Source organism: Oryzias latipes, chromosome 20 (assembly GCF_002234675.1).
Source record: "Oryzias latipes chromosome 20, ASM223467v1".
In the NCBI taxonomy this organism is placed as follows: Eukaryota; Metazoa; Chordata; class Actinopteri; order Beloniformes; family Adrianichthyidae; genus Oryzias; species Oryzias latipes.
Genome location: NC_019878.2, coordinates 16,861,651 through 16,885,898, shown reverse-complemented (window position 1 = coordinate 16,885,898; position 24,248 = coordinate 16,861,651). Strand labels below are relative to the sequence as shown.

Genomic DNA, 24,248 nt, shown 5'->3' with positions numbered 1-24,248 from the left:
AGCGCTCTCAACTCCGCAAAGTCAGCCATTGTTGACTAGGCAACCCCCAAATGACACAGATTTAAGACCTCCAGAGACTAATTGGCACAAACGTTATGCTGTGCCAACACAACATAATTATGGTGAAGATCCCTTCCCAGCATCTCCATCGCCCATCAGGTTAGCATCAACACCTTATCACAAGCATGTGGATTCCCCAAATGTCATCTTTCAGGCTAGTTCTGGTTCTAACCGTCCCCCTGCACCCAGTCAGTTGTATGGTCGGAGTTCAAGCTTGGATGCAACTTACCATGGACCTCGTCCATCAATCCCAAACCTCGTCAACCGAGACCCTGGAGAGTTCGCCCACCTGAAGATGGCGTTGGAGAATTTACTCCCTCCTGACAGTACGGAGCTGTTCAAGTACCAGGTGCTGATTAATCACTTGAAGTTGGAAGATGCTAAGCTGGTGGCTGAGGCTTACATCTATTCACCAACACCATTCACAGACACCATGAGAACTTTAAACGAGAAGTTCGGTCAACCTCATCAGCTTGCATTAAAGAGAATAGCTGAAGTGATGAATTCCCCTGACGTCAGGCGAGGTGACGCTGTTGCCTTTGAGAGGTTTTCCCTCCAGGTTCAATCGCTGGTGGGAATGTTAAAGACACTTGGCCCTGATGGGGATGTGGAGCTGCGGTGCGGCTCTCATGTAGCCCAGCTACTTAGTAAGTTAACCCCTGAACATCGAGCAGAGTTCCGCAGGTGCATGTTCAACCGCCCTGACCAAAGATATACCCTTGCAGACTTAGCCAGCTGGTTGAAGTACGAGTCTTGGTGTCAAGACTTTGACGGCCAACTACCATCAAGAGGAGTAAGAGATAAACCACAGGATCGGAACCCTGAGGGGCCATCCGGTAGACGTTCCACTGCAGTGTTTCATGGAGCAGAAACCAAAACTCAATCACTTAAATCACCAAGCGGCGTCCTACAAAAGAATCCCCCACCATATTGTGCTTACTGTGACAACAGAGATCATCACTTAAGTCAGTGTACAGCAATCAGTGGACTGTCAAAGGAGCAGCTAACTGAATGGATCAAAATCAACCAAAGGTGCTGGCGCTGTGCCCGCTCTCATCGTGCTGCAGAATGCACCCGGAAGAAGCTTTGCAGCTTATGCCAAGGTCGTCACTTAAAGGTTCTCCATGATGTCAACACAAGTCCATCTAAGAGGTCTTCAGAGACCACAGCACGCCAACCACAAGATGGAGGTGAGAAATGCACTGGGGTTTTATATCTCGACAGGCCAACAGCAAACAGCCGTGTTCTTCTCAAAGTTGTTCCAGTTCTCATCCGCAACAAGGGTCAGATTCTGGATACATATGCTATCCTAGATGATGGGTCTGAAAGGACTATGCTTCTACCCAGTGCCGCCCAGCAATTGCGGCTTGAAGGTGACCCAGAGACCCTTCCTCTACGCACAATCAGGCAAGATATACAGAATATGAGAGGCTCCTGTATATCCTTTACCATTTCACCAAAGGCTAATCCCAAGACTAAGTACCAGATCAGGAATGCCTTCACGGCCTCCCACATTGATCTCGCTGATCATACATACCCGATCGAGTCACTACAGAAGAAGTACAAACACCTGAGGGGACTAACTATTCAGCCCTTCAAGAAGATCCAACCGTTGCTGTTAATAGGTAGCGACCATCCACACCTTCTCACTCCTATTGAGGCTGTTAGGCTGGGACCTCCTGGTGGACCAGCTGCAATCCACACCAGGTTAGGCTGGACACTGCAAGGCCCCTCCAATGTGGTTTGTCAGTTCAACAGATCACAGCAGTGCCTCTTGACCTCCATTCCACCCCAAATGAGTGAGCTGATGAAGCATGTGGAGAAATTGTGGCAAACTGACACCATCCCCCTCAGGATTGACAAAATAGTGACTCGCTCCAAGCAAGACCATTTCGCTGTTGAGATGCTTGAGGCCAGAACAACAAGGGTGGAGGTCAGTGGAGTATCTCGTTATGCTACTCCTCTGCTCAGAAAGAAAGATATGCCATGCCTGCAAATAACCCCTGATGCTGTGAAGCCAAGCCTGAGAGCTATTGAGCGAAGACTCCTGAAGGACTCGGAAAAGGCTGAGATCTACTCAGCAGAGATGGAGAAACTCATTCAAGCTGGATATGTTGCCAAAGTTGAAGAGTCAGAATTGAGTGACGTAAAGGAGGCTTGGTACATACCACATCACCTTGTCAGTCACAACGGTAAGCACCGTCTCGTGTTTAACTGCTCTTTCAGTTACCAAGGCCAGACTTTGAATGAGTATCTACTGCCTGGCCCCACTTTGGGCGCCTCTCTTCTTGGAGTTCTTCTTAGGTTCCGTGAGCATGCAGTAGCCATTAGTGGTGACATAAAGGGCATGTTCCACCAAGTCCGCCTTCTTCCTGAAGACCGCCCTTTACTCCGTTTTCTGTGGCGCAACCTGGACCTTGATGAACCACCAGCAGTATATGAATGGCAAGTACTGCCCTTCGGCACCACATGCAGTCCGTGTTGTGCTACGTATGCACTGTGGCGTCATGTAAAGGATCACTGCATGCCAGAAGACGAGGTGAGAACCTCCATTGAGAGAAGTTTCTACGTTGATAACTGTCTTCAAAGCCTACCAACAACAACAGAAGCCAGAGATCTTGTCAACGAGCTCCGAGCTCTTTTGTCCTCGGCTGGTTTTGTCCTCAGACAATGGGCTAGCAACGTTCCGGAGGTCATTAGCCACCTTCCAGAGGAAGATCGTTCCAGTAGTGCAGAACTTTGGTTAACGCAAGACAGGACGGACAGTCCTGAATCAACCCTGGGTCTCAGTTGGCACTTTGCCACTGATATGCTTGGCTACAAACATCGCCCAGTCCAGTATGGTGCTCCCACACTCCGCAACATTTACAGAGTACTTGCTAGTCAGTACGATCCATTGGGGTTCATTTTGCCTTACACCACCAGGGCCAAAATCCTAGTCAGGTATTTGTGGGATAAACAAAGAGGCTGGGATGACCCCCAGCTACCACCTGACCTCCTGCAGCAATGGAAGACATGGGAGGCTGAGTTACAATTCCTCCCTCAGATTGTCTTCAGCCGTCCATACCTACCTGCAGGTGAAGCTGCGTCAGTAGCAAGCCGAGAGTTGCATGTGTTCTGTGATGCCTCCGAGTTGGCTTATGGAGCAGTGGCATACCTCAGGACGGTCTGTGAAGACAATCACACTCACCTTGCCTTTGTGATGGCCCGCTCCAGAGTAGCCCCAAAACGGCTTCATTCAGTTCCCAGGTTGGAGCTCTGCGCTGCCCAAACAGGAGCACAGCTTGCCAAACTGCTCGAGGATGAGCTCACGTTGCCAATCACAGCCATTTTCTTGTGGACAGATTCAACAACTGTGCTGACCTGGTTGCAGTCAGAGTCTTGTCGCTTTAAGATCTTTGTTGGCACACGTGTAGCGGAAATCCAAGAGCTAACCCAACATCATCAGTGGCGTTATGTAGACTCTGCTCAAAACCCTGCAGATGATATTACCAGAGGCAAGACCCTGCAAGATCTCAGCAAAGCCAACAGATGGAGTTTTGGACCCCCCTTCCTCCACATGCATCCAGACACATGGCCAACAATTCCAGCAGCTAATGAGATAAATGCTCCAACCACTGATGAGCTCAGGAAGACTACTTTCTGTGGGATGTCAGCTACACCTGCAAGTCCTAGGATGAGTGAGCTCAGCCAAAGTAACTCCTGGCAGGAGTTGCTCCGTACTACAGCAGAGAAGCTGCATGGGGCGGCCAAAGAGGACACTTCGTTAAATGCTGAGGATTATCGTCAAGCCGAGTTGTTTTTACTCAAGTGCATTCAAGAGGATAGCTTCCCCAGTGAGCTAAAGCTTCTAAAGGCAGGCAAGGATATCCCACGCAGTAGTCGCTTGCTAACTCTGTCCCCTGAGTTAGATGAGACTGGGCAGCTAATCATAGTTGGTGGCCGTCTTCGTCGCTCAGAAACCCTGGCTTATGATACTCTCCATCCAGTGGTGCTTGACCCTTCACATCCATTCACTCATCTGCTCATCAGAAACTATGACAATGAGCTTAGGCACCCAGGTCCAGAGCGTGTATTTGCTGAAATTCGACGCAAATACTGGATTCTACGAGGCAGGGAAGTAATTCGGAAACTCCAGAGAACCTGCACAGAGTGTCAAAGATGGAGAGCAAAGCCATCGGTTCCGAAAATGGCTGACTTGCCACTAGCTCGTCTCCGTCTCTTCAAGCCTGCTTTCTACTCTACAGGAGTTGACTGCTTTGGACCATTCAACATCAAGATAGGACGCCGATCTGAGAAAAGATGGGGGATCATATTTAAATGCCTCACCGTAAGAGCTGTGCACCTGGATGTTCTGAGTTCCCTGGACACAGACTCATTTTTAATGGCTTTCCGAAGGTTTGCTGCACGAAGAGGAACCCCGGCAGAGCTGTACTCGGATCAGGGAACTAATTTCAAAGGAGGAGAGAGAGAGTTGAATGAGGCATTTGCTGCTATGTCTCCAGACCTCCAGCGACTCTTAGCCCCAAGCAAGATTCAGTTCCATTTCAACCCTCCTGCTTCTCCTCACTTTGGAGGAGTTTGGGAAAGGGAGATCAGATCTGTTAAGACAGCGCTGTACATCACAGTTGGAGCACAGCCCGTTCAAGAAGAAGTGCTCCGAACAGTGTTGATCGAAGTGGAGAATATTCTGAACTCAAAACCTTTGGGCTATGTGTCTGCTGATGTTAGTGACCCCGATCCCGTGACCCCTAATTGTCTTCTGATGGGGCGGCCCGACGGAGCACTGCCACAAGTGGTATACGAAAAGAATGAGCTCCTGAGCCGAAGACGGTGGAAGCATACGCAGGTGCTTGCAGACCACTTCTGGACCCGCTTCATCAAGTTGTACCTTCCCGGACTTCAAATACGTCAGAAGTGGCAGTCCTTAACAGACCCAATAACGGAAGGCTCAGTCACCATGATCGTGGATCCCCAGCTCCCAAGGGCACTGTGGCCTATTGGGCATGTCATCAAGGTGCACCATAGCCTAGATGGGTGTGTCAGGTCAGCTGACGTGAAAGTGAAGGACAGGACCTACACTCGACCTGTTGCCCGCCTAATCTCCTTACCTGAGCTCCCTGCGAAAGACTCTAAAGGGACTTTGTAAGATTTTTACTTTGCTCCTTAGTTGTCTTTTGTTGGAGCAAACGTACTGCGCACCTTTGGGGGCGGCTGTACAAAAGACTCAGATACTTATGGTTAAAATACGTTCCTGTCCCTTTAAGTTCTGTTTAGAGTTAGACGCATGCTCATTAAAAGAGTGATGACGTCATCGTGTTGCTGCACGGCACCTGCCTGTCTGTTTTCCTCCGTGCGTGTGAGAGTGCCGCTGCGTGGCAGGTTGAAATGAAGAAGTTTTTCTTGGAAGTTTAGTGTGCGTTGATGACAAAGTAAGTTTATGTTAATATATGTTACTTGGAGTAATTTGGTTCAAATATTCAGCATGTTTACGTAGTGCACAGCTAAATAAGCGTTAATTAGTCAATAATGAGCATAAAGCGCACGTGGGCGCTCATGACTTCTTTGTTCTTTTTATGTGATTTAAGTTGCATATTAAGTTTATATTTGTGTTTGTGTTTATTAGAGACCACACACACACACACCTACCTGTGTTCATCCACCTATGGAAATTTACCTGCCACTGTATGCCAAGTCAAAGGATGTAAAGCCTGAAGCGTGGATTATAATTATTGAAGCCACCCTCCTGCCTGCTGTCATTTATTCCACGCACCCACTAACAGAAACAGCCTCATCCAGGCCTTGAAGTAGTGTTCTGGCCGACACTCCTGGTTCGAGAGTGGTGTCACCCACGAACAGTTTTTGATCCCATATCCTCCTTTACATTCTCTTTTTTTGGTGTTCATTATAAATAAAGTAACTGGCGGGGATTTAAATCTGCCTCGGCCTCAAATTTGTCACAGTAGACTGGGGTGTTATGCAAATGTGTTTCCATTAAATTGCCTGAAGTGAAACTTTGTAATGCAAATGCACTTTTAGATGCAATCAAGGCAATTGGAGTCTAATATTTTCTGTAATGTGTTGAAGTACATTAAAGAGCTCCTTCTGAGTAGTTGCAGTATTGCAACAATCATTCTCTAGTGTCCAGTTCTGCCACACTCCTTCCACCCCTGAGGCCCCAAAATGGACTTGGCGCTTTATCGAGCATCAGCCAATCACAGCGCTCGAAGAGTTTTTCCATGGAGATGGAATGCCACTTTGCTCTGGGGGCTCATTGTTGTGCCCCCCCAAATTCTCTGTAATGAGGGCATGATTGTGACCTGATCAGGCTGTGTTGGGGAAAATGAAGGAGCATTTAGAAAGACTGGAACGGGTTTGCACGACACGAGCAGGGTTGTTTATTTTGATGCGTTGCAGACCAATTTCTGAACCTCCACTCAGAAATGTCTTGGAGGCCGATGGTGTGACTTAATGGAAAAAATGTAAGCAGCTTTGAATTAAAAAGAGTCTGAAATATGAATAGACGTCGCGTGTCTGAGTAAAAACTTGGGGAAAGATCAAAAAAAGTCCAGGCGAAGCAGTTATTGGGGTATGGCTTTAAACACCACCATGTGTTGCTGCAACTGTGAAAATATCCTGTCTACTTTCTTCCTGCTTCTCCGTTAGCCGTCTAACAGAACGTAGGCCAATGGTAATGGTGAGCAGGAGAGCCGATCTGTGTGTGTTGACACAGCTGCACCTTACAGCGTGTTTGAACCTTTAAATATAATGTGGACCCCTGACAGTCTGAAGTTGTTGTGCGGAAGCCAAACAAACAGTCGGGGGTTTGGTTTGGCCCACTCACTATGATAATGGAGCCGCAACATTTTGTGCAGCTCAAGTGCATCATTTGTGGTTTAGGTGATTGAATAGTCGCTGCCTTCTTTCCACTTTTTCTACCTGTCTTTTATCTGTTATTGCCAGCCTCATATCCTCCACCACCCATCCTCCAGCGCCAGAGGTAAGGACCCTCGAAAGCTACATTTCTGCTGAGAGCGAGGGGGAGAAGTGTGAGAGGAATGGGAAGAAGGTGTGTTTCAACGTGGCAGGAGATGAGCAAGAGGACTCGGGACACGACACAATCAGCAACAGAGACTCCTACAGGTAACAAGCGACATGGTATACCATCAGAAATCTCAGTAAAGAGAGGAATTAAAAGGATGAGATTCACTTTCTATATGTTAATACATTAAATATAGTACATGGAATGTCAGAAAAGTCCTCAAAAGGATTAAAGAAAACACAAATAGGAAATACTTTTATTTATATTTAGCTCAAACTAATGTTTCTAGAACATTGTTCTGAGTCTTTATTTCAGAATTAAGCAATTTGCTTTCAGTTTAATCAAGTAATGTAATTATTTTTGAATTTTTAATTAACTAATTTTATTGCAAGTGATATGATCTTAAAAAAATTCCAAACTGTACATTCTTTTCCTTTACTTTCGGGACAATTTTAGTATTTTTTATTGTTGAAAACACTGTCCCCAGTGGTGAGATTTGGGATTGCAGATCCTCATTAAGTTAGAGCCCAACTTCGGTTTACTAATGCTACTTTGAACACAAAGGCTGAATCTAAATTACTTCCCTATCCCTACATTTATCCCACCAAGCGGAGAGACATGGACAAAATAGTTTCTTCAAATTCGGACATTACCACTCATTGATGACATCATCAATGAGTGGTAATGGTCATCTACGTTAGCGCACAGCTGCCAGCGCTTGGAAAATACATAACATCCGTTTTATAACTTTAAAAAGTCATGCAAAAACAAAAACTCAATACTTACATTTAAATGAAACTTCTGTGCTTCAGAGCACACCTACATGAAGAAATGCATTTCTCCTCTGTACTACCAGCGTTACGCAGAACACCCTACCTGTGGAGGGATAGCCAGCTCTAAGGCTCCTCCTTAAAAAAACAGGGGACTGGGACTGGGTCACGGGGACAGCAGTCTAAGCAGAGATGCCCAGACTTCCCTCTCCAGGGGCCACTTCCTCTCACTATTGTTGTTCTTAACCCTTGTGCTATCTTAGTTGACCCCACCCTTACATTGACATGTTCTCCCTACCATGACAAAGGTGGATAAAGGTGGAAAGATTTCATGTAATCCATGGGCACCAGTGAAGATCACAAATCATTGAAGAAAAAAGGTTTAGCACACTGTCTAGTGGGTCTAGATGACCCAACTCCTACTGTTAAAATGCCTAGGATAGCACAAGGGTCAAACAAATCTACTTCAGCTTTTTGACCATAATATCAATGGTTACTTAAAGGATATTTAAGAAAACTAATAGTTACACTTTAAAGTAATTTTAAAGACTCTTTTTTTTAAGACTATAAAATTATGTGCAATATCTAATTTATGATTGCAAGTAATTTCTCCTTTTATCTATGTTGTTTTGCTTCGTCAGTGATTGTAACAGCAACAGAAACTCCATCGCCTCCTTCACCAGCATCTGCAGCAGCCAATGCAGCTCCTACCTTCACAGCGATGAGATGGACTCAGGTAACAGATGATGCCTTTTTTCACACAAATATTGGGGTTTTCCTCAACAATCTGGATTTAATCATGGCAGTTTTCTGGCTAGCATCTAAATCTCTCACATTCTCTTATTATTAAAAATCTGCGATGGAATAGTCATTAAAATTAATCAGCACAAATTTTAGTTATTTACATTTAATACAAAGATAGAATTTTGTATTTAAATTAAATGAACCATTTTGAAAATAGTCTAAATTGTTCTGAGTTTTAAAAAAAAAAATAGAAATAAATAAAAGAAATAGAATCTAGAATACTAAGAAAGTATAAAAGCTATCTTTGACAAAATGGGATAAATTTAATGTGTGTCACTATTCTTTGTAATAGCTTAAGTTACAGTAAACTGTATTATTCTAATAATTGTGAGATGATGCTGTAAATCCTGATTGAAAGAACTGTAAGAAAGAGGAACAAGTTATTGTTTTGAATAACGAGCATATGTAGAAAAATGTTCGTCTGCTTTTTTTCATTCATTTTTTCATGATGCTGATGTGTTGAGTTGCATTGCTTTTTTAAAAGTATAAATGAAATAAACTAAACAGCTGAAAATGTGTAAAAGAAGCCGAAACTCTGCACATCGGATGGTTCTTGTACGTGACAGATCAACTTAGACATCACAATATCCAAAATATTTACTGTTAGATGATGAGACATGAGTTAACTTGCTAGTAAAAAAGACGTCGACGGACTATCATTAAATAAACACAAGAAATATTCACGAAGAACTGCAATCCCACAAAAATGATTCCTTCTGTCAAAATGAAGCAGTATTTGTTTTTGCTATGTACGAGCCACACAAGATGTTCAATTTTCTTCAAACACAAGTTTTTAAAATTGATTTAACTTAACATTAAAAAGGGATTTACAAGTCCTACATTTATTGTCCTTAAACCTGTTGAACCACTAGTATCATAAAATATTCCAGGACTTTGCCATACGTTGCAAAGAGTCAATTTCCTTGGATTCCGTTCCTTTACAGTGTGTGAAACATGTGACTACTTCTTCCACTTTTGTCAACTGTTGTTTCAAATGAATTCTGTGTGGCGAGTCATTTTTACTGTCCATCGCTGAGATTAAACCCTCCAGCATTCGAGAAGAAGAATGTATGTGAGGGGAGTTTTTCTACTAATGTTTGCTGGGATTTGACATCCTACACAGCTTTGTTCTCAGGTATTTTGTCTTACTCAGTTTTAAGTGAGCCAATGGTGTCATTATTTATATGGTCTCGGGCCTTCATATTTATCTGATATGATTTTAAAGTATGAGCCCTTGTGGACCCTGAGGTCCTCTGATACAGGCTTTTTGGTTATCCCAAAAGTCAGAACTAAAACACCTGGAGAGGCCTCATTCAGTTTTGGTGGACCTCGCCTGTGGAACAGCCTCCCAGTGAGCCTTAGGGCCCTAGAGACTGTTCCTGTTTTTAAAGAAAGGCTCAATACTTTAATACTTTAATCTTGCTTTTAGTTGAAATTTAGGAATTTATTTGATATTTAAGTTATTTTATGTTCCCTTTTTAGTAGTTCGGTATTTTTTTAATTTACTGAGTTATATCAGTCTATTAAGGTTTATTTATTTAGTTATCTGGTTATTTATCTGCTTTGACTAAACCCTATGAGGAATTGGGGTCGCTGCAATGGGATTTCCCAGGTCTGGCCCTTTGCTTAGATCTGCGGGTCCTTTGGTAGCTTATTCTGTGAAGTGGAGTGGGGGGGTCACTGATTTGGACATGTCAAAAAAAAATACCTTTTCCCCACTTCAGTACAAAGCCAGATTTCTACATTGCATCATTTTAGTAAATCATTTAATGCTTTTCCATGGTATTTGTATGTGTGTCTGTGGGGGCAGGGAATTGGGCATTGTATGGGTTTTAGACAAAATATTTGTGTAATGTCTTGTCTTTTTTTATTTTATTTTTTCCATTATGTTTTTATTTAAAGCCCTTTGAGTAGCACAAGTTGGAAAAGTGCTTTGCATATAAAGTTGGATTTGATTAAATCACTTTAACCCAAGTATCATCTGTTTTCTATGTTTTAAGTCCGTAGAAATACAAAACTACTGAGAAAGAAGCTTGAATAAATTGTCATCTTTTTGTGGTTGTTAATGATTGACATGTTGCTAATTGAACTTCTTCAGGGGATGAGGTGCCCTCTAGCGTGTGGCTGTCCCATGAGAAACAGAAGAAACTGCACAGCTTTCTCGAGCATCTGTTTAGCCAGGTGGGTCGTTTAATCACAAGAACATCAATTTCTCCACAGGGTGGCTTTCTAGAAATCACCATTTTGTTCCAATGCAGTTGTTTCTGCACATTAGAGCTGCTATTGTTCACAGTGAGAAGAAACAGCTCACTGGAGCTCTGTGGGTTTGCCCCCAAAAGAGTGAAAGAAGCAACTGTTGGTCTCTTGGGGGCATTTTTTGTTGTTTCATGTACATATATTTGATCTTGATTTGGAAAAATGGTGCCTAGTGGGCCACCCTGACCACATTTCTTCCTTCAGGTGGACACAATCACCAGCACTCTAAGAGGACCGGTGGTGGCTCGAGCGTTTGAACAAACCAAATGCTTCACACCAGGAAGAGGATTTCAGGGTAATGGTTTATCTTATTGCTCTCAGATGTAAAAGCAAACAGTGCTCTGTCAAGTATTTTTGTGTGGCACAAGGTGGTATGGATGCCAATGAAGTGGCTAAATGTTTCACACTGAATGACCGTTTTGCATATCTGCAGAGGTGGACTGATACATGCAGACAGAAGGACTGTGAATAAGGCTGAGATTAAGTCCAATCTTAGAAAATATAGATGAAGTAAAAATGTAGAATTAGAAATAAAATAAAATAACATGTGCCTTCTTTGTGAACGCTGAAGAGATCCTTGATAGTTGGCCTTTTTCTTCTCACTTTCTGCATTTTGATTAGAGCTGAATGATAAAGTTACCTCAGCTGAGGAAACTCAAATAATGGTCAATCTGAAATGCTCAGTGATTTTTATTTTTATTTTTAAGCAGGATTTTGCCCCCTACCCCAATGTATGGTTTGTAGAAATTATGGAGCATAGCAGCATAGTTTACTGCTTCTTTGGCAAAAGCCAATGCAGTCCATCAGCAAGCACGTGGTGGAAAGGCAATGATATGGGTTTGTTTTCATGCTACTGGACATCTTTCACTTGTTGAACTGATCCCATGTCAAAGTGTAAGACTTAAACCTTGACTTATTTTATGTAAAAATTGCTAATTTGCAAGGACAGTAATCCAAATTTGACAATTTTTAACACCTACAGATGAAAAATAACCTTTGGGCTAATTCTGGCGCATTGCAGCAATGCTTTTAATGTGAACTGTCCATATTAAATAAATTAATAAATACAATAAAATAAAATAGAAGTTAGCAAATGAAATAACAAAAATGCCTGATTTAAGAGGCTTATTAAGAATCTTTCAGATTATTAAATAAACTGTGACTTTCTTAGGATGTGGATAATGTGAAGTTTTACTTACATGACTGAAAAAGCTTTTCTTTTCTCTGTTTCCTTGTAAAAAAAAATCTCGTATACATTTTTTTAATATATTGTGCTTGAAAAGTTTTTCAAGCGTTCTTAAAAAAAAAAAAAAAAAGGGGAAATGTTTTACAGCACCAGCGTTTCCCCAGAAAGTTTGTGCAGATGTGGACCTGAGAGGAGAAAGATGATCTGACAGATTCCCAAGGTCGATACTGACAGAGAACAGATCCGGCGCTGAATGCAAAGGGGCTGTGACTTCCTGTTGTATAATGCGTGTGTGCACATCCACATTTGGGAAAAAGATGAAGAGAGAGGAGGGTATTGTAGCTGCATTCCAGAGCAAATAATAATGAAATAAAAGTCAGGCTTCCTAGTGTGCCATCAGTCTTTTTTGTCACGTTTTCTTCTGCCACTCATGTTATAGTTTTGAAATGGTGTCGGTTGTGCTTTAATGTTAACACACAAAAACATTCCAGAAGTGGTTCAGTATTGGAGCAGTATGAGTCAGTCAACTGTCTGACTTCAACTAACTCTTCATATTTATATACTTGCTGTATACTCCTTTAGCTAAAAATGCAAAAAAAAGTAGTAAAAATGTTGAAAGGAAGTAACTATGAAACTTCATCAAGTTAGATTTTTTTTAGATAAACAAACTAATGTTCAAACACAGCAAAAAAGAATTGAGCATGATTCCAATGCTTTGCAAAAAGTGTTTTGATTGTGGTGCATAAGAACCCCTTAAAGGTCACTGTAATCCATTGTGATGTGCTTTCAAATCAACATGGCTGGTTAGCCAGTTATGTATGTATATTTTGATAAATCAAGCCTCCAAATGCTCTGGCCCATTTGGCTTGCAGACGTCTCTCTCAACCGAGCTATTCTCAAGTGAGAGCAGATTTGCTCGGAGCAAACATAGCTCAGCTTCAGCTTTCAGAGTTGTCTGTGTGCACATTTATGTGCAACAACAGCACCAGGAGCAGGTACTTTGAAACCCTGATCAGTGCTGATCCATCTCATCTTCACTAATGTGTGCGGCTGATAACACAGCAAATAGGATTATCTAAAGAGGAAAGTCATCCTGCGTCTGATCCGACACCGACAGGCTCACATGCTTGCAATGTCACACTCAGCCAATGTTCAATCTTGATGTTTGTTAGAGCTGAAGAGTCATTTCTGTAGCGTTGAGAGGCATTAAAATGGATCAAAAGGGCTTTTTGTTCATGTTTTATTACTGCAAGGATGAGGTTAGCCTGCAGGGGGCCCAAAGATGACTGAAAAGAAAAAGACATTTCTTAAGACAAGAAAAATCATTAGTTTAATAGATTAAAAGAACACATTTGGCAAACTTTGAGTAAATGAAAGGAAGAATACATTTTTTAAAGAGTTTAATGCACTCTAAATGTTTTCGACAAAAATGTAAAAGGAACCTGAATTTGGAGTAAAATATTTGATTTTCTATTGGCATTTTAATAGTAAATATTTTTTAAATTCTGACTCCAGATTCCTAAAGTTTGCAAATCTGTAAAAAAAATCAGTCAGTCACAATCAGCCAAAATAGCCCATATTTACATAACAGCAGAAAAATTGTAATTATGAAACCGGCAGCCCTTTCTGAAGGTAGTAATCTGCTATCTTTTAATAATTGATATTTATATTTACCCTTGCGTAATGCTATTTTCTTGTTGGTAATACCTCGTTTATGTGTGTCTGTTTTTCCTCAGAGTTTCAGCAGGAGATGGAGCCCAAAGTAAACTGCACCAAGAAGTTACGGCTCCATGTCAAGCAGGATCCCTGGAACCTTCCCAGCAGCGTTCAGGCGCTCACACAAACTATTTCTAAATATGTGGAAGGTCAGTTTGTACAAACTAATGACATATCCACAAAGTCAGTCAGTCCCAATCGAATTTGGAGCAAAACCCATGAAGGTACTTGAAGTGTGTCCACTTTCCAGTAAAACCCATCTATTACTTTCCGTTTTTATTACTGTCGCTTTGACAAACTGGGTCCACAGTTAGAGCTGACGCAGAGTGGAGAAGAATGTCTTTCTGAGTGAGACAGCAGAAGTGTGCGGTTCCTGTGTTTGCCTGTGCACTGATGGAATACACAAACGCACACAGACGAGCAGTGTGTGTGCACACATAGGCAGAGTGCCAAACACACAGACGCAAACAGCTGAAACCAAAATCCCCACCGTTTGACAGTCCTGGGAAAGGTGAGCCCGTGGTCACTGCTGAGAGCACCGTTTTTTATTCTACTCCTAGGGACATATTGGGCAGTTTCCCACTAAAAACCCAGAACATGATATTTTGAAAAAAAAGAAGAAAGATTTATGTTATAGATAAACAGCTGTAAGGCTGGCTTATTACCTCAAAGTTCCACTCTGATCTTCTTTTGAGCTAATTTCAAAGCATTACCATTTGTCTTTTAATTATGATTATGCTGTTTTTAAGCTAAATCAAAAAAAACTACATAATCTTCTTGGACATAGTTCCTGCAGAGCTGCAGTAGTTAATTAGAAATGTGCCTCTGAGTTGTGGGCGGGACCATTAGCCCGCGGCAACCCCCTTCCCCTCCCCATTGCTGAGAGGTCTGTGTTTACATGATGAATTTTTGTAATATACATCATGTAAACAGAAAATGAACTTAAAAACAGTGCATTCCTACTACAAAAAAGAAAAGATGCTAATCAATTTGTGGTGTGGATTAATGGAATGGATTGAATGAGGGTTTAAAACAAAGCAAACTTTTACATGGATTCAAAAAAACTTACATGTTACTGATAAAACTTTGCAAGACTCGAAATGATCAATAAAAGCAAATAAGCAAATGTCACTTCTGCATAGTTGCTACACAGAAGGTAATGTCAATGTTTTGAGGAAAAAAAAACTGTAAATAGAATTTTGCACAACAAAGGGTGTTGTAAAAAGGGGTTGGACTGTACAAGATTTTTCTTCTACACACTCCTTTTCAAGCGCATTGTTTTTTTTAAATCCATTTTTAAATCTTGAGTTTATTTTCATTTTTTGTTAGTGTTTGAAATAAAATAAAAAAAATGTTTTAAATGATTGGAAAAATATACACTGTTCAATTTGTTCTATTTTCAGAGGTAAAGACTCGGCTGCTCCTGGTTTTACTGCAGTACACAGGTTTGTTTCACCATCTATTAACAGAATCACACAAACAAATTCAACAACCAAAAAAAAAAATCTTCTGTGAATTCTCTGCTTTGAATCCAAGGCGTTAAAAAATTAAAGAAGAAGAAAGTACAGAGTTTCTCACTTTGAATTTACAGAGCAAACATTTTTCTGAAAGCTTTTCTGTGACTTGATAAACATTGTCAAAAAATATGTAATTTTTCACAAAACACAACTTAACAAATGTGTTTTTTAGCTCTGTAGTTGCTGATATATATACATACATACATACATACATACATACATACATACATACATACATACATACATACATACATACACACATACACACATACACACACACCCACACACCCACCGGTATATATATATATATATATTTATTTTATTTTTTTAACGTGTCCCGTCCAGCTACTGAGCAAGCAGATAGAAGCTGAAGGCCTCTTGTGTTGGACAGATTTTACTGTTACAATAGGGAATTATGAACATTTTGACACACTAGGTATATATTTATACAAACCCTTTTTGTATTTGAGACTAAACTTTATTGATAAAATTTACATTTGCATACATTTTCTGTTGGACTGTATAAAGAAATGAAAAGGAGAGAGTGGGGTGTGAGAGATGGGGGGGGGGGGTATAAGGGCACATAAGAAAGGGGACAAAAGGGGGTTGAGGAGGTTGGAGTAGCAATAAGACTGATTTTCTTGTAATAGACCTAAAAGGTAAATATTAAAACCACCCTCTCCATTTTTGCTTGATTTTTGTTTCATTTTGTCTAATTAACCGTTAATTAAGAGTTTTCATTCAACCTTCTTAAGGGTGTCATTTTTTAATCCTTTCTTTTGTTCTGCTCAATTGTATTTCTGAATCTTTTGTGAGAAATGTGTCCTGACAAGTTGTCTTTTGACGTTGCTCTGTTTGGTGTCTAGATTCAGAGATCCAGCTGCGGCGGGACATGGTGTTTTGTCAGTCTCTTGTTGCATCAGTGTGTGCTTTCTCTGAGCACCTGCTCGCTGTCCTCAACCAGGTAGATGATATCGGCTCCTTTTCAGCTCAAATGCTTCTTCTCCTGTGCTCACCTTCCGTTTTTCTTTATTCGTGTTCACTGGTAGTTTTATAATGTTGGAAAAGAGCTGGACCAGGACTTTCCCGACGCCCAGGAAGCCAGCCGCCGGTGGCTGGAGCAGATCGCCAGCGCTGGCCTCCTGTTCCACTTCCAGTCTCTTCTCTCCCCGAATCTGGTGAGCAGCAGTTTCCTCTGCCAACACTTGGCAATATTTTATGATGCTTTCAAAAGCATAGGAATTTGAGGCCTTGATTTGCAATCATTTAACACACACTCAAGGGAATTTCATCACGTGACTCCTTAAACTGAGAGGCTTGTTAGTAATGAGTTAGGTGGCATCCAGCCCTCAGTTTTTAACCCAAAAAAGAAAACAGATGGTGGTGTTTGAAATTGTTTTAATTGAAATAGTCTGCATCATCAGGCAAGAGCACTCTGCGCTGTGGGTACCCAAACAATCATCTGAATTTGCTGAGTCTGAGGTTTGCGCGCTGTGACTGCGTGACGTGTAAGTCTGAATCATTGAGGTCCTGTGCTCAAAGTGCTGAGTTGGATCCCATATCAGATCTGCTGCTCCCTGCCCTCTGCACAGCAGCTCTTAATATCCACTCTGATCATCCTTTGATCTAAGTGTTCTCAGTGATTTTTTAATTACTAGTATCCCGTTTTTGGCCAAAATTAAAACGACCTGTGTCATTTTCTTGTATACAGTTTCTGGGGAGGTCATTCAAAATTCACCTCTGAGTTGTGGGCGGGTCAGGTGGCAACCCCGCCGCCCTTCCCCTCCTCAATTGCTAAGAGCTTGGAGCAGGGAGCTTGTGGCCCCACCCAGCATATTTCCACATAACAAACAAGCTCTTTTTCAAACAGTTCTTTTCCCCGTCTGCTCCTGATGCAAGATTTGGATAAAAAAGTACTCAGAGGTACAATTTTGAGCTCAATATTTTTTTTAATATGCCCTCCATCATCAGAAAAAAGCCACAGCATGTTAAAAACACCAAAAAACCCACTTTTCATCAGAGTGGGTCTGTCTTTAACTGCAGAGCTTCTTGGTATGACCTTAAAACCAACACATGAGACACGCAACAATACCTATTCTTAGTATTTAAATGAAAAGTACTGATCAGAAAGGACAAGAATTCTCCAGTTGATTAGATTAATGTCAGAAAATTACACTGAACTAGTTAGATTACAGTCAGTTTTAAGTCAGTAAACAAAAATGTTTTTGCCCCTAACTTCTTCATGCCAGAATTTATTTCCATTTATAAAAAAAATATTCGTCAGTCTTTTTCCATTCAAGCTGATGCTATATTAAATGGTACTTTGTGAACTAGCGACATACAGCATGACGGTGTTAATTTTATATTTTACAATAAATGCTTCTTGATTTTAAGAGGAGAAATTTAGCTGATTTCTTGAAGTTTATTTTAACGAAAAATAATGTAAACATGAATGTGATGATCTGCTGCAGAAGGTTTACCTGATATGGTTGATATTTGATATCAACCATATCAGTTGATATTTTTTTTAACTTAAGGGGAAACAGCAATCCAGTAAACAACAGGAGTTGATTCTAGAAAACAATAAGTTTGCTCCCCTTAAATGAACACCAACACCAGACCCATTTTTTCTGCTTCTTCACACATTCAGGGAAACTTTCCCTTTTCAAATCCCCTGTGGAACTGAGCAAGGATTTACCACCTGAAGAGATCTTCCCGCTCTATCCTTTCTGGGTCGCCACATGAAAGGCTACAGGAGTGAAGCTGTTGTTTACCGCGAGTTTGAGTTTTGTGTACACTCATATCAGTGGAGGAATGTGTTGGTGTGACATCCTTTACAGCGCACAGGCATCACTTCACAGGGAACAGCTGGGTTTCATCTGTGCTGCCTTGAAAACGCTCTCAGACAGAGGTCCCTAAACCTTTTACTGACACCCCTCCCGTCTGCTCTCTGCATCTGGCGGATGGTAAGACGGGGGGGGGGGGGGGGGGGGGGGGGGGGTTCGACATCCAGCTGTGGCCACCAGCAGACTACTAGAAAAAAGGACAGTCAGAGATAAACAGCAAACATGTAGATGGTCCAAGTGTGAGGACCCTGTGTTTGAGTGAAATAAAATTGCCTACAGCCTGTTTGGAGCTCCTATGAAACCAAGAAACATATTTTCTATAACTATAAGTTACTTTTTGGTGGATTACTTCAATTTTGCCTCCATCCTTTTCCTTCTTCAGACTGACGAGCAGGCCATGCTGGAGGACACCCAGGTGGCCCTTATGGATCTGGAAAAAGTCACTTTTTACTTCCAGCAATTTGAAGGAGAACCGCTGGTTGCCAGTATGTGCTGTCAATCTTTTTACCATAAATAAACATCCATTTGAGCCATTTAACTTAGGCTTTAAAGTCTTTTCATATGATAACTAATGTTTTATTACAAACTTTTATCTTTTTCGTCTTCTAAATTTAGTCTGTAAAAAGGGAGTGTCGTACTAAATCAGAACTTCTCGATAAGGCCTGCAAGCTGTGCAATATGAATATTGCAAAAGATGGCAAAAATTGCAATAAATGGTTACATTAAAAAACAATCTTATGGCAGCTTGAATTATTTAACGAATCAGATATATCCATTTATGCATTTGACCAATTGGATGAAGCCCTTTCATGTTAGACCTTCGCCTCCTATGTAGATCGGAGTATAATTTGTTATTTTTACTCTTATTTAAATTAAACTGTAGCATTGAAATGGAAATGTTTTTGGTTGTTATGCAAGTTATATTGTCATCGCAATATTGATTACAAATATAGCGGGTTTTCCTCATATTGTGCACCCCTATTCGCGATTAACTTTTTCAGTAATTCTTCAACAAACTTGCAATTTATACACCTCTTACTTCCATGTTGCCTGAGCAAAGAAACTTGAAATGTCTTCCTTTGTAGCATGATTATTCAACATTATACTTTGAACTGATATCTTATTTTAAATTGAGTGAAATGTTGAAGTGGAGTTGTTTTTCTTTAAACAAAACTGCACTTTTGAGTAAAACAAAAGAAAGCCTTAAAAAGGCTCCTCTTTCAGGTGTAATTTTTTTAGATCTAACTTTTTGTATTACTGTACTTCATCTTCATCTGAAAGTATTCGTTTTTTAGCGATCTCATGTTTCTCCATGTGTAGATACGCCCATTTCATACCAAGTAGAAGGCACTCGGCAGGCCTTAAAGGTCTGTTTCTACCTGGAGAGTTTCCACTTTGCACAGCTCCCTTACAGGCTGAAAAGCAGAGGAGGCGTCAAGATCTACCCAGTGCTCTTCACACAAGGTAAAGTGGGACTGGTTCAGGAGCTATGATGACCAGTTATTGGTTCTGCATGAAGTCAGAATAACTGTGGCTCACCTTAACTTTACTTTTTCATCCTTTCTAGCTTTGGAGAGTATGGAGGGATACTACTACAGAGACAGCATTTCAGTGGAGGAATACCAGGCACGGATCAATGCTGCCTCCCTGGATAAGGTCAAACAGTACCACAAGAGATTAAGGTATATTAAAGAGACCTTCTTATTTGGTCTATAATGCTCGTTTTGTATAATGTAGCAGCTTTTTTTCAGATAAAATACATGAAAATGACCTTCTAACTAAACTTCTCCAAGACTCAGCATGTGCTTCAAGGTGGTTGGCTCAGAGGGGCGCAGTGGGGCTGTTTTGTGATTGGTTGTGAGCACTCACAGCAGGGGAAGCAGTGATTGGATGAGAATACCCAGCACGTCCCCAGGTTTGGTGCAGTGCTTCTGTGCAGCTGCTGCACTCGCTTACCTCACGCCCTATTGGTTTCCACAGTGCTTGTTATTTGTCACGAATGCATAACTTAATGAGGGGGAACGACATATGAAAAACTTTATTTTATGCAACTTCCTGAATCTTAAGTAGCTCTTTATAGACCGATAATTCCTTAAGTGCCATTTCACTTTGAAAAAAGAAAAGTGCTAAGCTGCCATATGCTTCTGTGGATAAACTTCAGCGGGAACGCTACGATCAAAGTGCTCATGGTAAAGTCATAATCTTATTATTTAGGGACATTCTGAAGGAAGTTGAATGATTTATTTACAGCAGTACAAAATAGTACAATGTTGTTTATCAAGAGCTTTTATAGATTCACGAGTGAGCATTGGGACTTCCCAAAGGCAAACCGAGCAGCGATAACATGGCATGAATCTTAACTGCTTTCCTGTTTCTTTATGTCACTAGTTTTCCTTGGAACTCTTTGGAGATTTTTTAACCTTTGTGGCATAAAATTGGCCTTTTGCACCATCTCTTTTATTTGGTTTGGCTCTCCGTGTTAACACTGTTGTGGAGAGATCAGCACCTTAAATGTCATTTCTAATACTTTATTCTGCTCTCTCTGCTGTTGACCTTTCACCACTAAAGTCATTTTTATTTTATGAGGCCGAGTCATATTTTAAAATGATCACTGCGTTTCAGAAAATCTACGTTTTATGTTTGTTGAAATTGTATCATGTTTTGCATTTTTTCTAAGCAACAGCGCATTGCAGTCGTCTAATGAACCCCAGAAAATCAAGCCGTTGTCGTGAGGAGCTTTAGTGGTCTTAGGTGAGGATGCAGACAGGCCCACTTCAGAGAACATGCTGGAGTCTGTGCTCAAATCTGTCATTCAGGTCTCACAGAGCATGTTGAATCACAAAATACTAGATCAATATTTTTCTGGATGGAGCCAGCTCTCTGCTTCACAGGCACATCAGTCTGATCCATTTCCATTATTCATTTTAAAAACATGATGAGCAACTCTACAGTTTTTACAAACATTTTGTGATAACTTGTAAATATTTGAACCAATTAAAGACCCACTTAAATCAATTTTGATCTATTTTAGGTGTTCCCAGTGGTCTTTTAATTATGATTATACAGTTTTTTTGCGAATATAAAAAAAATTGTGTCGTTTCCTAGGACACAGTATCTGTAGAGAGGCAGTAGTTATTCAGAAATTCACTTCTGAGTTTTGGGTGGGACCACTGGTGCAGATCAACCCCGCCCCCTCTACACCTCGCCATTGTTGAGAGCTTGTAGCAGGGAACCTTTGGCCAGTTCAGCGTATTTTCCACGTAATAAATATATTATTTTTCAACAGCATTTTCTCGTCTGCTCAAATCGTCTGATGATTTGAATAAAGAAATACTCAAAAAAGCTTAATAGTCTTAATATATGCCCTCCATAATCAGAAAAAAGGCCACAAGAACATGTTAAAAACACAAAAAACACAATTTTCCTCACAGTGGGTCTTTAACGCAATACCATACCAACTGTAGGTCACTTTGGCGATGTTTCAGACTAATCTCAGCCGTTTCATAGAATTAAAAATAAAATCCATTGCAGAACATTTCAGAAGAAATGGGGTTGCACTTAAATTAAATACAATCCATAAAAGACCCACTCCAATGGAAATGGTGGGTGTTTTTGTTGTTTTTAACATATTCTTGTAGCATTTTCCCATGATCTGGACATATATGAAGAAATTACGCTCAAAACTGTGTTTCTGAGTATTTATTCAAATGGTAGGGAATCAGGAGGAGACAAAAAAATACAGTTTGAAAAGTAGCTGTAGTTGATATAAACAAACTACAAGCTGCCTGCTCAGATCCATTTGCAGACAGATACATGCAGTCATATCTTCATTTTCCTCATCCGAGCTGGCATCTAGCTCAAAACTGCACATCTGGATAGGTCCGAGATTGCTGGTCATTTTTGTTGCGCTGCTAATGTTAAGTTGGGGTTGTCAGGGGCTGTAAGCTAGTGGGAGAGAGCGTAAACAACGGGATGATGGGAAATTATGGAAGGCTTACACCCACCAACAGTCCCATCCACAACGCAGAACAGATCAACTTCTGCCACTATGTAGAAAACCACTTTTTTTTTTTTTTTTTGGCTAAAAATGGCATGGTCATAAATAAAAACCTACTGGAAACGCTTTTACAATATATCAAAAGATGAATAAAGTGGGACTTTAAAAATGTGCTTGATGAAACACTGGCATGAATAGATGATGAAAATAAAGGCTGAAAAACCAAGACGCACAAAGGTACCATACTTTACAGAAGAGGTATTATTTGAATTCATTGTCATTTACAAATTTGCACAAATACAAATAGTGCTTGTGTGTTGGTCTGTGACTTGAACAGTTAAATATTGGAGCACAACGAGCCCCTTGTGGCTCTTCAGTGAACTTTATGTGTCTTCTGTCAGTTTTATTTTAAAAAGAGTGTCAGTGCGGAAGCAAAAGGCTTCATGTTGCTGGCAAATGTCTGAGTCATAGAAATGAAGTCAAAGTGTTCTTCTGTGGATAAAGACAGTTGTCTTCAAGAGAAGGAGATAGATAGTTGTTCCTTAATTGAGACAACTTGTAGAATTAGTGACTGACAAATACTTTCTTGCCCCATTGTAAACAAAGAAAATAAAGTTTTTTACAAGCCACACACACTTAGCGAATTCAAGAAAAAGAAGTAAGTGTTCCCACTTAATTTTCAGCAATCATTGGTCTGTCTCGTTTTCTTTTGTCAGCTGCCATCAGTCTTTCAGCTGACCAGAAACCCAGCTGAGATGTCACTTTGCTCTTCACTGTGGCGCTCCAACCTCAGACAGCTCGTTATCCTTGGTGCTGGGCCGCAGCAGGGTTGGGCTGAACCCACATGTGGGCTGGAGCCAGAGGATGAATGACAGGCAGAAAGATCACCTCACACGCAATCCTGAACTGAATGAACTCCAGGGGTGTGCTCAGAGTTTTCGCATTGTCAGCCAGACTGCATTAATTCTGAGATTTCGTCATGAACTTTAAACCTCTGATGTACTACTAATATTCAGAAATCAAATGTGTCTATAGCTGTAGAAAAATTACTATCAAAACTATATAAAAAAGAACATTTTCTTTTCTTTTTTAATGTTAAATGCACTGCTATTTTAAATAAGCAATATTCTTCTGAGGACAAAATGTTGAGCAGAAACACATTTTTAAAGTGATGTCAAATAAATAACAGTATTAAAGAAGGCTTTATTCTGAATAAACTGAGACTTTGAACTTACACAAATCGAATGTTCACAAAAATCGTATGCAAAATGCAAATTCTCATGGCAAAATCTGTCATTCCACTATATTAAAAGGCTTTTAGAAACTGTCTTAGTCAATTAAAAAAAATAAAATAAATTATGAATATGCGGCCACCAGATTGATTTCAAAATAATTAAAATCATGTTCAAAATAAAAAATAACCAATTACCAAAGAGCATTTAAAGGCTCTTCAATGTGAGAGATAATAAATATGGCTTCAGGAAATACAAAAAAATTCCTAATCCAATAAAAAGCATGTAAAGCAAATATAAAAGGTGATATGATCAATAGATATAAGGGAGTCAACAACGTTCACTGTTATGTTTTACAAAAATCTTTTGGTCGTAATTAATTGTTTTTGGTGTATAATTTTGTTTCATGTAATTCTGTAAAAATACTGTTTATATAAATTTAAGTTTGGATTGAATTGAAAAAGGTGACTCAATAAGTGATCCAAAGCCGTTTTTGAACTTTGGTACTGTTTTTCTTCATTTTAATTTATTTATTTATGTGATACATTTGTTTCAATAAAATAAAAAATTATCAGTTTGAAATAAATGTATCCAAAAAATGTCTGAAAACACAATCATATCTTAATTTATTGACTAACAAGTTAACTTAATAACAGACAAGGTTCTTTCTCTCTCTTCCTCATTTCTGTCAAAAATGGAAATATAAAATGTGGAGGTCACATTTCCTTAAATGTGATCATAGGAAGGATTTCAGTGGAGAGCCATGATCGTTTCATGAGGAAAGCTGAGTAAAATGTAATCTGAATGAGAGTTCTGGGCAGC

At 40.4% G+C, this 24,248-nt stretch overlaps 1 protein-coding gene across 1 annotated transcript in view; it reads left to right on the top strand.

Moving 5' to 3' along the window:
- Nucleotides 1-24,248, top strand: part of prex2 (phosphatidylinositol-3,4,5-trisphosphate dependent Rac exchange factor 2) — a 94,218-nt gene that overhangs the window by 53,259 nt on the left and 16,711 nt on the right. The window contains exons 26-36 of the mRNA XM_023949895.1: nucleotides 7,024-7,203; nucleotides 8,514-8,608; nucleotides 10,775-10,857; nucleotides 11,137-11,227; nucleotides 13,855-13,983; nucleotides 15,238-15,279; nucleotides 16,218-16,315; nucleotides 16,401-16,529; nucleotides 18,580-18,682; nucleotides 19,518-19,661; nucleotides 19,765-19,879. Of these exons, the coding sequence (XP_023805663.1) occupies nucleotides 7,024-7,203; nucleotides 8,514-8,608; nucleotides 10,775-10,857; nucleotides 11,137-11,227; nucleotides 13,855-13,983; nucleotides 15,238-15,279; nucleotides 16,218-16,315; nucleotides 16,401-16,529; nucleotides 18,580-18,682; nucleotides 19,518-19,661; nucleotides 19,765-19,879 (1,209 nt within the window). The remainder of the gene's footprint in view (nucleotides 1-7,023; nucleotides 7,204-8,513; nucleotides 8,609-10,774; nucleotides 10,858-11,136; nucleotides 11,228-13,854; nucleotides 13,984-15,237; nucleotides 15,280-16,217; nucleotides 16,316-16,400; nucleotides 16,530-18,579; nucleotides 18,683-19,517; nucleotides 19,662-19,764; nucleotides 19,880-24,248) is intronic.